At 43.4% G+C, this 14882-nt stretch overlaps 1 protein-coding gene across 1 annotated transcript; it reads right to left on the bottom strand.

The window, feature by feature from the left end:
* Positions 1–7239: 7239 nt before the first annotated feature.
* LOC115122299 (mannose-binding protein C-like) lies at positions 7240–13522 on the bottom strand. Its single transcript, XM_065010836.1, has 6 exons — positions 13447–13522; positions 11896–12043; positions 11419–11454; positions 8493–8603; positions 8368–8415; positions 7240–7859 (listed from the first exon to the last, which is right to left on the bottom strand). Exons 2-6 carry the CDS (start codon positions 12038–12040, stop codon positions 7480–7482), a joined length of 720 nt encoding a protein of 239 aa, XP_064866908.1. The 5' UTR covers positions 12041–12043; positions 13447–13522; the 3' UTR covers positions 7240–7479.
* Between the last annotated feature and the right edge of the window lie 1360 nt (positions 13523–14882).

Genomic DNA, 14882 nt, shown 5'->3' with positions numbered 1-14882 from the left:
GACAACAAAGTCAAGGTATTGGAGTGGCCATTACAAAGCCCTGACCTCAATCCTATAGAACATTTGTGGGCAGAACTGAAAAGGTGTGTGCAAGCAAGGACGCCTACAAACAGTTCTGTCAGGAGGAATGGGACAAAATTCACCCAACTTATTGTGGGAAGCCTGTGGAAGACTACCCGAAACGTTTGACCCAAATTAAACCATTTAAAGGCAATGCTACCAAAATACTAATTTAGTGTATATACACTTCTGACCCACTTGGAATGTAATGAAAGAAACAAAAGCTGAAAGAAATAATTCTCTCTACTATTATTCTGACATTTCAACCTAGAGAGCTTTTTTCAACAAGGTTCGGCTTTTTCAAGAGAGGCTTTATTACTGCCAATTTGTTTGGTACACATTCGGTGGATAGAGATCCATTTATTATGTTTAACATAGGAGGGCCCAGCACAGGGAGCAGCTCTTTCAGTAGTTTAGTTGGAATAGTGTCCAGTATGCAGCTTGAAGGTTTAGAGGCCTGGATTATTTTCATCAATGTGTCAAGAGATATAGTACTAAAGAACTTGAGTGTCTCCCTTGATCCTAGGTCCTGGCAGAATTGTGCAGACTCAGGACAACAGAGCTTTGGAGGAATACGCAGATTTAAAGAGTCCGGAATTTGCTTTCTAATGATCATGATCTATTCCTCAAAGAAAATAATGTATCACTGCTGAAGTGTAAGCCATCCTCTCTTGGGGAATGCTGCTTTTTAGTTAGCTTTGCAACAGTATCAAAAATACATTTTTCTTATTTTCCTCAATTAAATTGGAAAATTAGGATGATCAAGCAGCAGTGAGGGGTCTTCGATACTGCATGGTACTGTCTTCCCAAGTTAGTCGGAAGACTTCCAGTTTGGTGGAGCAGCAGTGAGGGGTCTTCGATACTGCACGGTACTGTCTTTCCAAGCTAGTCGGAAGACTTCCAGTTTGGTGTGGCAGCAGTGAGGGGTCTTCGATACTGCACAGTACTGTCTTTCCAAGTTAGTCGGAAGACTTCCAGTTTGGTGTAGCAGCAGTGAGGGGTCTTCGATACTGCACGGTACTGTCTTTCCAAGTTAGTCGGAAGACTTCCAGTTTGGTGGAGCAGCAGTGAGGGCTCTTCGATACTGCACAGTACTGTCTTTCCAAGTTAGTCGGAAGACTTCCAGTTTGGTGGAGCAGCAGTGAGGGGTCTTCGATACTGCACGGTACTGTCTTTCCAAGTTAGTCGGAAGACTTCCAGTTTGGTGGAGCAGCAGTGAGGGGTCTTCGATACTGCACGGTACTGTCTTTCCAAGTTAGTCGGAAGACTTCCAGTTTGGTGTAGCAGCAGTGAGGGGTCTTCGATACTGCACGGTACTGTCTTCCCAAGTTAGTCGGAAGACTTCCAGTTTGGTGTAGCAGCAGTGAGGGGTCTTCGATACTGCACGGTACTGTCTTCCCAAGTTAGTCGGAAGACTTCCAGTTTGGTGGAGCAGCAGTGAGGGGTCTTCGATACTGAACGGTACTGTCTTTCCAAGTTAGTCGGAAGACTTCCAGTTTGGTGGAGCAGCAGTGAGGGCTCTTCGATACTGCACGGTACTGTCTTTCCAAGTTAGTCGGAAGACTTCCAGTTTGGTGGAGCAGCAGTGAGGGGTCTTCGATACTGCACGGTACTGTCTTTCCAAGTTAGTCGGAAGACTTCCAGTTTGGTGGAGCAGCAGTGAGGGGTCTTCGATACTGCACCGTACTGTCTTTCCAAGTTAGTCGGAAGACTTCCAGTTTGGTGGAGCAGCAGTGAGGGGTCTTCGATACTGCACCGTACTGTCTTTCCAAGCTAGTCGGAAGACTTCCAGTTTGGTGGAGCAGCAGTGAGGGGTCTTCGATACTGCACGGTACTGTCTTTCCAAGTTAGTCGGAAGACTTCCAGTTTGGTGTGGCGCCATTTCCGTTCCAATTTTCTGGAAGCTTGCTTCAGAGCTCGGGTATTTTCTGTATACTAGGGAGCTAGTTTCTTATGACAAATGTTTTTTGTTTGTAGGGGTGCGACTGCATCTAGGGTATTGCGCAAGGTTAAATTAAGTTCTTCAGTTAGGTGGTTAACTGATTTTTGTACTCTGACGTCCTTGGGTAGGCGGAGGAAGTCTGGAGGGGCATCTAGGAATCTTTGGGTTGTCCGAGAATTTATAGCACGACTTTTGATGATCCTTGGTTGGGGTCTGAGCAGATTATTTGTTGCGATTGCAAACGTGTGTTCCGATAATCTCGGATTATGAGGAAAAACATTAAGATCCACCACATTTATTCCACGAGACAAAGCTAGGTCCAGACTATGACTGTGGCAGTGAGTAGGTCCGGAGACATGTTGGACATGTCGATGATGGCTCAGGAAAGCCTTTTGGAGTGGGTCTGTGGACTTTCGCAAGTGAATATTAAAGTCACCAAAAATGTGAATATTATCTGCCATGACTACAAGGTCTGATAGGAATTCAGGGAACTCAGTAAGGAACGCCGTATATGGCCCAGGAGGCCTGTAAACAGTAGCTATAAAAAGTGATTGAGTAGGCTGCATAGATTTCCTGACTAGAAGCTCATAAGACGAAAACGTCTGGGTTTTTTTGTAAATTGAAATTTGCTATCGGAAATGTTAGCAACACCTCCGCCTTTGCGGGATGCGCGGGGTTATGGTCACTAGTGTAACCAGGAGGTGAGGCCTCATTTAACACGGTAAATTCATCAGGCTTAAGCCATGTTTCAGTCAGGCCAATCACATCAAGATTATGATCAGTGATTAGTTCATTGACTATAACTGCCTTGGAAGTGAGGGATCTAACATTAAGTAGCCCTATTTTGAGATGTGAGGTATTACAATCTCTTTCAATAATGGCAGGAATGGAGGAGGTCTTTATTCTAGTGAGATTGCTAAAGCGAATACCGCCATGATTAGTTTTGCCCAACCTAGGTCGAGGCACAGACACGGTCTCAATGGGAATAGCTGAGCTGACTACACTGACTGTGCTAGTGGTAGACTCCACTAAGCTGGCAGGCTGGCTAACAGCCAACTGCCTGGCCTGCACCCTGTCTCATTGTGGAGATAGGGGAGTTAGAGCCCTGTCTATGTTCGTAGATAAGATGAGAGCACCCCTCCAGCTAGGATGGAGTCCGTGACCCCTCAACAGGCCAAGCTTGGTCCTGTTTGTGGGTGAGTCCCAGAAAGAGGGCCAATTATCTACATATTCTATCTTTTGGGAGGGGCAGAAAACAGTTTTCAACCAGCGATTGAGTTGTGAGACTCTGCTGTAGAGCTCATCACTCCCCCTAACTGGGAGGGGACCAGAGACAATTACTCGATACTGACACATCTTTCTAGCTGATTTACACGCTGAAGCTCTGACTGTTTCATCCTAACATCGTTGGTGCCAACGTGGATAACAATATCTCTATACTCGCCAGTTTTAGCTTTAGCCAGCACCATCTTCAGATTAGCCTTAACGTCGGTAGCCCCGCCCCCTGGTAAACAGTGTATGATCGCTGGATGATTCGTTTTAAGTCTAATACTGCGGGTAATGGAGTCACCAATGACTAGAGTTTTCAATTTGTCAGAGCTAATGGTGGGAAGCTTTGGCGTCTCAGACCCCGTAACGGGAGGAGTAGAGACAGGGGAAGGCTCGGCCTCTGACTCCGACTCGCTGCTTAATGGGGAGAACCGGTTGAAAGTTTCTGTCGGCTGAATGAGCGACACAGGTTGAGCGTTCCTACAGTATTTCCCTCCAGAAGCCATGAGAAAGTTGTCCGGCTGCGGGGACCGTGTTTATACTACTATCTGTACCTACTGTACTTATCGTTCCCCTGTATATTATGAGTACAACGACTGCAATTAGTAGGCATCATGTTAATGTTACTACTTAGCTTTGGCTGATGGAGGTCCTGACGAACCACTTCCAGATAAAGCGTCCGGAGTGAAAAAGTTGAATGGAAAAAAGTTGAGAGAGGGAAAAACTAAATATATTTATATAGCCTCCACATTGACTCTTTTTTTTGTATTTTTCTTAACTGCATTGTTGGTTAAGGGCTTGTAAGTAAGCATTTCACTGTAAGGTATAAACCTGTTGTATTCAGCATTTCACTGTAAGGTATAAACCTGTTGTATTCAGCATTTCACTGTAAGGTATAAACCTGTTGTATTCAGCATTTCACTGTAAGGTATAAACCTGTTGTATTCAGCATTTCACTGTAAGGTATAAACCTGTTGTATTCATTTCACTGTAAGGTATAAACCTGTTGTATTCACTGTAAGGTATAAACCTGTTGTATTCAGCATTTCACTGTAAGGTATAAACCTGTTGTATTCAGCATTTCACTGTAAGGTATAAACCTGTTGTATTCAGCATTTCACTGTAAGGTCTACCTGTTGTATTCAGCATTTCACTGTAAGGTATAAACCTGTTGTATTCAGCATTTCACTGTAAGGTATAAACCTGTTGTATTCAGCATTTCACTGTAAGGTATAAACCTGTTGTATTCAGCATTTCACTGTAAGGTATAAACCTGTTGTATTCAGCATTTCACTGTAAGGTATAAACCTGTTGTATTCAGCATTTCACTGTAGGTATAAACCTGTTGGTCTAAACCTGTTGTATTCAGCATTTCACTGTAAGGTATAAACCTGTTGTATTCAGCATTTCACTGTAAGGTATAAACCTGTTGTATTCAGCATTTCACTGTAAGGTATAAACCTGTTGTATTCAGCATTTCACTGTAAGGTATAAACCTGTTGTATTCAGCATTTCACTGTAAGGTATAAACCTGTTGTATTCACCATTTCACTGTAAGGTATAAACCTGTTGTATTCAGCATTTCACTGTAAGGTATAAACCTGTTGTATTCAGTATAAACCTGTTGTATTCACTCATTTCACTGTAAGGTATAAACCTGTTGTATTCAGCATTTCACTGTAAGGTATAAACCTGTTGTATTCAGCATTTCACTGTAAGGTATAAACCTGTTGTATTCAGCATTTCATAAACCTGTTGTATTCAGCATTTCACTGTAAGGTATAAACCTGTTGTATTCAGCATTTCACTGTAAGGTATAAACCTGTTGTATTCAGCATTTCACTGTAAGGTATAAACCTGTTGTATTCAGCATTTCACTGTAAGGTATAAACCTGTTGTATTCAGCATTTCACTGTAAGGTATAAACCTGTTGTATTCAGCATTTCACTGTAAGGTATAAACCTGTTGTATTCAGCATTTCACTGTAAGGTATAAACCTGTTGTATTCAGCATTTCACTGTAAGGTATAAACCTGTTGTATTCAGCATTTCACTGTAAGGTATAAACCTGTTGTATTCAGCATTTCACTGTAAGGTATAAACCTGTTGTATTCACCATTTCACTGTAAGGTCTAAACCTGTTGTATTCACCATTTCACTGTAAGGTATAAACCTGTTGTATTCAGCATTTCACTGTAAGGTATAAACCTGTTGTATTCAGCATTTCACTGTAAGGTAAACCTGTTGTATTCACCATTTCACTGTAAGGTCTAAACCTGTTGTATTCAGCATTTCACTGTAAGGTATAAACCTGTTGTATTCAGCATTTCACTGTAAGGTATAAACCTGTTGTATTCAGCATTTCACTGTAAGGTATAAACCTGTTGTATTCAGCATTTCACTGTAAGGTATAAACCTGTTGTATTCACCATTTCACTGTAAGGTCTACCTGTTGTATTCACCATTTCACTGTAAGGTCTACCTGTTGTATTCAGCATTTCACTGTAAGGTCTAAACCTGTTGTATTCAGCATTTCACTGTAAGGTCTAAACCTGTTGTATTCAGCATTTCACTGTAAGGTCTACCTGTTGTATTCACCATTTCACTGTAAGGTCTACCTGTTGTATTCACCATTTCACTGTAAGGTATAAACCTGTTGTATTCAGCATTTCACTGTAAGGTATAAACCTGTTGTATTCAGCATTTCACTGTAAGGTCTACCTGTTGTATTCACCATTTCACTGTAAGGTCTACCTGTTGTATTCAGCATTTCACTGTAAGGTCTAAACCTGTTGTATTCAGCATTTCACTGTAAGGTATAAACCTGTTGTATTCACCATTTCACTGTAAGGTATAAACCTGTTGTATTCGGCACATTTGACAAATAACATTAGATTGTATAACCATAGGCGAGTACATGAGGTGATCTGCAGGTGATCCGTCTATCTGGTCAACATCCCTGATACACTCCACCCTCTGATGATAATATGTAGAGAATATTAGAGAAACATGGATTCAAGTAGACTTCCTGGTCCTAGAACAGTGAATTCTCAGGGAACACACAGCAGTACAGCTCTGTGTAGATTCAGAGTAGATCTGAGTTCTGTATTGCACTTATATCAATTATTTGTACCATTGGCAGACATTGTAAACCATTGACATATTTTTATATGTACAAAAAATAAATGTCATTTTGGTTTTGTACACGGTCATATGATACGTGGGACAGAAAAGTACAATCTTAGGTGAGTACATGGGGTGTTATATCTCAGCAGAGGGTCTGTCTATCTGGTCAACATCACTGATACAGGTCCCCCTTCACCCTCTGGTGGTACAGGTAACCTGTCATTACGTCTCCAGAGAAACCTATAAAACCAGCACTAAGGAGGGTCTCCTTCACAAACAACATCTTCCTTTGGTGTTGAGATGCGTTGCTTTTACTAGGGTGGGTTCCAGGTCTATGTCAGCCTATTCATTAAAGTTTAACTTGATATTTTGTTGTTTGGAAATATATAGTTGCTATTCCTCTGTCATCAAACTGTAGGTCAAAAGTAGCCATTTGCTCAGTAGCCAATCAGTTCAGAGAGAAGGAGCATGAAGGAGACAGACAAGTACCAAAGTAAATGTGTTTGATCAGTAGCCAATCTGTTCAGAGAGAAGGAGCATGAAGGAGACAGACAAGTACCAAAGTCAATGTGTTTGATCAGTAGCCAATCTGTTCAGAGAGAAGGAGCATGAAGGAGACAGACAAGTACCAAAGTCAATGTGTTTGATCAGTAGCCAATCTGTTCAGAGAGAAGGAGCATGAAGGAGACAGACAAGTACCAAAGTCAATGTGTTTGATCAGTAGCCAATCAGTTCAGAGAGAAGGAGCATGAAGGAGACAGACAAGTACCAAAGTCAATGTGTTTGATCAGTAGCCAATCAGTTCAGAGATAAGGAGCATGAAGGAGACAGACAAGTACCAAAGTCAATGTGTTTGCTGCTTTAATCAACAAGTTTACCTTTCCATTTTATATTGTGACCCACATTTTAATGAGCTCATTTGAATAAAAAAATGATGAAATGTGAAGAACTGAAAATGTGTATAAGATAAAACCTAGAGACAAGACCTAGAGACAAGACCTAGAGACAAGACCTAGAGAATCGTAATTGAAGTGAAGAAAGCTTTCATGGTAAACTCTGAAACAGCTTTTCATAGACATGTCCCTATATCTCACACACGATATAGGCATTGAAGGAGCAATCATATGTCACCTGCCATCCACCTGACTCTGTCAACATTGTACAGCCTCTATCCCCATCAGGCACTTTTGGTTCCCCATTTCCCCATTTGGAAAAGGTGAGGGGATGGCCTTTCAAATCTACCTGAAACTTCCCCTCTTTCCTGTTGTCCACATTGAGCCATGCATTCTTCAAAGCCCCTTCAAAGACCTGAGTGAGAGCAGTGTTTTCCTCCTGGTTCTTCGGCAAAGCCAACACCAAGCCCCTCTTGGTACAGAACTGAACAGCATCGTCAAAGGAACCCGGTCTCTTGTGTGACACGAAGTACTTCTTGTCAACTCTTCTGGTGAAGTCATAGTTTATGGCTGAAGAGAAACCAGGTATTAAAGCAGTCAGTCGAACATTAAAAGGGGAAACAGAAGTAAACTTTTCATATTTCCCAAATGCCAAAACATGACTAAATTCACACCTCATTTTCCCAAATGACCAATACTGCATAATTTACATTGAATGGATACTTAGTAAGAGACAATATAATCTACGGATGCAGTATCTTAATTTGAGCCAGTTTCACACAGCAGGAAAATGATCCTGCAGCAACAGGAAATATTAATTGTTATGTGGATTATAATGAATGGACATTATTTGCAGGGATTGATGATCCATGTTTTGTTAAGGCAAAACAAGTCTGACATTTCTAAGTGGAAATTAAAACTTTAGAAGCCTTTTAAAACCTAGAGGACACTAAAAGTTTGCATTTACTACTGTGCAGGAAAATTCTCAGTGACAACAGAGTGATCAAATTAAGATCCGGGATCTGTAATGTTGCATTCAAGTACATATCCTCATGCTCTCTGAAATTCACTTCCTTACCCAACTCCAGTTTGACCAGGCTTTCTTGCAGGGGTTCCAGGTCTAAGTCTGTGAAAACAGAAGGTGTGACTAAAGAGAACCAAATAATAAATACATAACCAGGAAGAGATCAATCAGCTGTATACCAGTAGCTCCTGCAGGGCCCGGGGGTCCAGGTGGACCAGGTGGACCAGGGACTCGTTCATCTTCACCAACTAAACAAGGAACTCCAGAGAGTTCAGGAGGTCCAGGTGGCCCTATGGAGAGATAATAGAGATGTGGATGGCTGTATAATGATATGAGATAAGAGAGATGTGGATGGCTGTATAATGATAGGAGATAATAGAGATGTGGATGGCTGTATAATGATAGGAGATAATAGAGATGTGGATGGCTGTATAATGATAGGAGATAATAGAGATGTGGATGGCTGTATAATGATATGAGATAATAGAGATGTGGATGGCTGTATAATGATAGGAGATAATAGAGATGTGGATGGCTGTATAATGATAGGAGATAATAGAGATGTGAATGGCTGTATAATGATAGGAGATAATAGAGATGTGGATGGCTGTATAATGATAGGAGATAATAGAGATGTGGATGGCTGTATAATGATAGGAGATAATAGATGTGGATGGCTGTATAATGATAGGAGATAGAGATGTGGATGGCTGTATAATGATAGGAGATAATAGAGATGTGGATGGCTGTATAATGATAGGAGATAATAGAGATGTGGATGGCTGTATAATGATAGGAGATAATAGAGATGTGGATGGCTGTATAATGATAGGAGATAATAGAGATGTGGATGGCTGTAGAATGATAGGAGATAATAGATGTGGATGGCTGTATAATGATAGGAGATAATAGAGATGTGGATGGCTGTATAATGATAGGAGATAATAGAGATGTGGATGGCTGTATAATGATAGGAGATAATAGAGGTGTGGATGGCTGTATAATGAGAGGAGATAATAGAGATGTGGATGGACTTATCGTTAACGAAAATATGTTTTTTTTAAAGGTTTTCCCAAATTTCCAAGATGGAGGAAAATCTATCCTGACAGACTTTATGAACAATTGAGGCAAATATGTTCAGCATAACTCACTAAACACCAGCCCCATTTTGGCAAATGGTACAAAGCCTCTTTCTAGGAATTGATGTGGTTATCTAATTGAGGTTTTCAGAGTTCTTTGTCTTCCAAAAAAATGGTGAAGGGTGTTGTGACCCCCTTACGTGAAGGGTGTTGTGACCCCCTTACGTGAAGGGTGTTATAATGATACGTGAAATTGTGACCCCTTACGTGAAGGGTGTTGTGTTAATGAGGGGTCCAGGTGACCCCCTTACATGATGTGGATGGACTGACCCCCTTACATGAGGGTGATTGTGACCCCCTTACATGAGGGGTGTTGTGACCCCCTTCATGAAGGGTGTTGTGACCCCTTCCATGAAGGGTGTTGTGACCCCTTCATGAGGGTCCAGTTGTGACCCCCTTACGTGAAGGGTGTTGTGACCCCCATTTACGTGAAGGGTGTTGTGACCCTTTACGTGAAGGGTGTTGTGACCCCCTTACGTGAAGGGTGTTGTGACGTGAAGGGTGTTGTGACCCCCTTCCAAAAAATGTGATGCTCGTGAAGGGTGTTGTGACCCCCTTCCATGAGGGGTGTTGTGACCCCCTTCATGAAGGGTGTTGTGACCCCTTTCCATGAAGGGTGTTGTGACCCCCTTCATGAGGGGTGTTGTGACCCCCTTACGTGAAGGGTGTTGTGACCTGTATACGTGAAGGGTGTTGTGATGGCCCCTTACGATAAAGGGTGTTGTGACCTGTATAATGAAGGGTGTTGTGGACCCCTGTTACGTGAAGGGTGTTGTGACCCCTTACGTGAAGGGTGTTGTGACCCCCTTCATGAAGGGTGTTGTGACCCCCTTCATGAGGGGTGTTGTGACCCCCTTACGTGAAGGGTGTTTTGACCCCCTTACGTGAGGGGTGTTGTGACCCCTTACGTGAGGGGTGTTGTGACCCCAAATTTCGATGAAGGGTGTTGTGACCCCCTTACGTGAAGGGTGTTGTGACCCCCTTCCTTGAGGGGTGTTGTGACCCCCTTCATGAAGGGTGTTGTGACCCCTTTCCATGAAGGGTGTTGTGACCCCCTTCATGAGGGGTGTTGTGACCCCCTTACGTGAAGGGTGTTGTGACCCCCTTACGTGAAGGGTGTTGTGACCCCCTTACGTGAAGGGTGTTGTGACCCCCTTACGTGAAGGGTGTTGTGACCCCCTTACGTGAAGGGTGTTGTGACCCCCTTACGTGAAGGGGTGTTGTGACCCCCTTCCACGTGAAGGGTGTTGTGACCCCTTACGTGAAGGGTGTTGTGACCCCCTTTACGTGAAGGGTGTTGTGACCCCCTTACGTGAAGGGTGTTGTGACCCCCTTGCGTGAAGGATGTTGTGACCCCCTTACGTGAGGGGTGTTGTGACCCCCTTCCGTGAGGGGTGTTGTGACCCCCTTCCATGAGGGGTGTTGTGACCCCCTTCCATGAGGGTGTTGTGACCCCCTTCCATGAGGGTGTTGTGACCCCCTTCCATGAAGGGTGTTGTGACCCCCTTCCATGAGGGGTGTTGTGACCCCCTTCCATGAGGGGTGTTGTGACCCCCTTCCATGAGGGGTGTTGTGACCCCCTTCCATGAGGGGTGTTGTGACCCCCTTACATGAAGGGTGTTGTGACCCCCTTACATGAAGGGTGTTGTGACCCCCTTACATGAAGGGTGTTGTGACCCCCTTACATGAAGGGTGTTGTGACCCCCTTACATGAAGGGTGTTGTGACCCCCTTACATGAAGGGTGTTGTGACCCCCTTACATGAAGGGTGTTGTGACCCCCTTACATGAAGGGTGTTGTGACCCCCTTACATGAAGGGTGTTGTGACCCCCTTCATGAAGGGTGTTGTGACCCCCTTACATGAAGGGTGTTGTGACCCCCTTACATGAGGGGTGTTGTGACCCCCTTACATGAGGGGTGAGGTGACCCCCTTAAGTGAAGGGTGTCGTGACCCTCTCAGACTCTACCTCTCTCTCCAGGTGGACCAGGAAGTCCAGGCATGCCTATGGAGAGACAACAGGGATAGGGTTCATCACCATACTGTACACACCAAAGACAGCTTCAATTAGCCTGTAAAGTGCTCTGCAGTCTGATCTGAGTTAAATTGGCACTTTATTACAAAATCAACAGTCTATGTTATTGTTTTTTTATGTTTTATTTTTTATCAAAAGGCTAACAGCAGGAAATATACCGGATTGGGCTTTCACATTATACCCCAGCCCCAGTTATGTTTGGCAACTGGTACAGACAAAGCCTGTTTGTAGGACTAGGAGGGTTTATCTAACCGAGGTAATTCAGAGCTCTTTGTTCTCCATCATCACTCCATCATCAGGTACGCAAATTAATGTACATGCTTAAAGTGACAGTTTACTCCAAAATCAACAGTCTTATATTTTGGTTTATGATAGGGTAAGGCAGTTGTACTAAGCTTGCAACTCATTTACCTCCAGAAGGCCCAACAGGCCCACGAGGGCCAGGAAACCCAGGCATTCCTCTAGGACCCTGGCATTCACACTTCTCCATCTGGCCTGGCAGAACCAGCAGGGAGAAGACACAGAGCCCCAAAGTCAGAGGTCTGCTCAGAGCCATAACCTAAAACACCAGGGAGAAGAACACAGAGCACCAAAGTCAGAGGTCTGCTCAGAGCCATAACCTAAAACATCAGGGAGAAGACCACAGAGACCAAAGTCAGAGGTCTGCTCAGAGCCATAACCTAAAACATCAGGGAGAAGAACACAGAGACCAAAGTCAGAGGTCTGCTCAGAGCCATAACCTAAAACATCAGGGAGAAGAACACAGAGCACCAAAGTCAGAGGTCTGCTCAGAGCCATAACCTAAAACATCAGGGAGAAGAACACAGAGACCAAAGTCAGAGGTCTGCTCAGAGCCATAACCTAAAACATCAGGGAGAAGAACACAGAGCCCCAAAGTCAGAGGTCTGCTCAGAGCCATAACCTAAAACATCAGGGAGAAGAACACAGAGCCCCAAAGTCAGAGGTCTGCTCAGAGCCAAAACCTAAAACATCAGGGAGAAGACACAGAGCCCCAAAGTCAGAGGTCTGCTCAGAGGCATAAACTAAAACATCAGGGAGAAGAACACAGAGACCAAAGTCAGAGGTCTGCTCAGAGCCATAACCTAAAACATCAGGGAGAAGAACACAGAGACCAAAGTCAGAGGTCTGCTCAGAGCCATAACCTAAAACATCAGGGAGAAGAACACAGAGCACCAAAGTCAGAGGTCTGCTCAGAGCCATAACCTAAAACATCAGGGAGAAGAACACAGAGACCAAAGTCAGAGGTCTGCTCAGAGCCATAACCTAAAACATCAGGGAGAAGAACACAGAGCCCCAAAGTCAGAGGTCTGCTCAGAGCCAAAACCTAAAACATCAGGGAGAAGACACAGAGCCCCAAAGTCAGAGGTCTGCTCAGAGGCATAAACTAAAACATCAGGGAGAAGAACACAGAGACCAAAGGGACAGTAAATCACTGGTGTCATACAAACAGAAGAACAGGAAACATCTGCTTATAAAGTACATGATGGGAACCTTTACTGTCAATGGGATCGACAAGAATACAAGCTGTTGAAAAGCAGCATGTAGAATATGTGAATGTGTCATTTCAACAGCTTGACTCTGCCACTTTGTTGCCAGTTGAGGGATGGAACAGAAACGTAACGTCTCTCAAATGAGACGGATGGAACGATTGATGACAGGACTAACAGGAGATCAACATGCTAGTTTATACAGAAGCTATTGGTGTGTTTACAAAGACTCTAATAGAAACAGCAACAGAACCAGTGCAGTAATAGGAACATCGATTGAGGACAGGATAACACAGTTAGAATCAGCCCATAACACATTGATCATCTATATTCTTCAATAAATCGATGGTTGTAATGATTGAAATGACCGTTGAACATCCGTACAGTTTATATATTGTGCCTTTAAATGGCAGCAAAATAATTAAGACAAAAACTAAACAAGTGGGAACCATACCTCTTAAGTTGATGTGCTGGGAATGGATGTGATGTTCCTGTCCTGCTTTGCAACAGAACGATAGAGAAATGGGTTTTGGTGCAGCAACTTATAAAGACATTGGTAAACAACACGTCACTTTGAATGATTCATTATTATCGGGAAGTACTTGTGAAGTTCATTTACAGTTTACTGGAAAAGAGAAACTTGGAATGTAAACTTGGAGTGCCCTGTCAATGTTCACATTTATCACAAAATACTGATGCACGTGGAATCATCTAGCAAGAACACAAACAAATCTCTGACATCCATTGCGCAAATTCCACTTTAGTTCCATTCCATTTCTGGTGAGTTTGAGTAAGGAAGTCTTGTTTTTTGTTATCACGTTAGGCCCTAGTCCAGTGTTATCACGTTAGGCCCTAGTCCAGTGTTATCACGTTAGGCCCTAGTCCAGTGTTATCGCGTTAGGCCCTAGTCCAGTGTTATCACGTTAGGCCCTAGTCCAGTGTTATCACGTTAGGCCCTAGTCCAGTGTTATCACGTTAGGCCATAGTCCAGTGTTATCACGTTAGGCCCTAGTCCAGTGTTATCACGTTAGGCCCTAGTCCAGTGTTATCACGTTAGGCCCTAGTCCAGTGTTATCACGTTAGGCCCTAGTCCAGTGTTATCACGTTAGGCCAAAGTCCAGTGTATCATGTTAGGCCCTAGTCCAGTGTTATCACGTTAGGCCCTAGTCCAGTGTTATTACGTTAGGCCCTAGTCCAGTGTTATTACGTTAGGCCCTAGTCCAATGTTGATAACAGGATTCGATGTTCCTTTTGATGGCATATAAGGCCCTTCTTGTCTCTCAGATGGTTCACAGCTTTGTGGAAGTTACCTGTGGCGCTGATGTTCAGGCTGAGGTATGTGTAGTTTTTTTCTCTAGGGCAACGATGTCTCGATGGAATTTGTATTTGTGGTCCTGGCGACTGGACCTTTTTTGGAACACCATTAGTTTTGACTTACTGAGATTTACGGTCTGGTCCCTGGTCTGACAGTATCTGTACAGAAGATCTATGTGCTGCTGTAGGCCCTCCTTGGTTGGGGACAGAAGCACTGGATCATCAGCAAACAGTAGAATAGTGCCCTCGCCAATTCACTGATATATATGTTGAAGACTGTGTGGCTTAAGCTGCATCCCTGCCTCACCCCATGGCCCTGTGGAAAGAAATGTGTGTTTTTTGCCAATTTCTTTTACACACTTGTTTGTGTACATAGATTTTGTAATGTCGTATGTTTTTCCCCCAACACCACTTTCCATCCATTTGTACAGCAGACCCTCATGCCAAATTGAGTCAAAAGCTATTTTGAAATCAACAACCCACAAGAATACGTTGCCTTTATTTTGCTTTCTTTGTTTATCAATGAGGGTGTGCAGGGTGAATACATGGTCTGTTGTATGGTCATTTGGTAAAAAG

The sequence above is a fragment of the Oncorhynchus nerka genome, linkage group LG26, assembly GCF_034236695.1.
Source record: "Oncorhynchus nerka isolate Pitt River linkage group LG26, Oner_Uvic_2.0, whole genome shotgun sequence".
Taxonomy (NCBI): Eukaryota; Metazoa; Chordata; class Actinopteri; order Salmoniformes; family Salmonidae; genus Oncorhynchus; species Oncorhynchus nerka.
Note: the sequence above shows the minus strand (reverse complement) of the source record. Positions and strands in the feature narration are given on the sequence as shown.

What these genes read in the sequence shown, in the direction of transcription:
- LOC115122299 (XM_065010836.1), bottom strand. Translation starts at nt 12,040, where the DNA reads ATGGCTCTGAGCAGACCTCTGACTTTGGGGCTCTGTGTCTTCTCCCTG. An exon ending in GCCTGTTGGGCCTTCTGGAG is followed by an intron (nt 11,455 to 11,895) that starts GTAAATGAGTTG and finishes GTCTCTCCATAG; the next exon opens with GCATGCCTGGACTTCCTGGT. An exon ending in CCTGGTCAAACTGGAGTTGG is followed by an intron (nt 7,860 to 8,367) that starts GTAAGGAAGTGA and finishes GTTTCTCTTCAG; the next exon opens with CCATAAACTATGACTTCACC.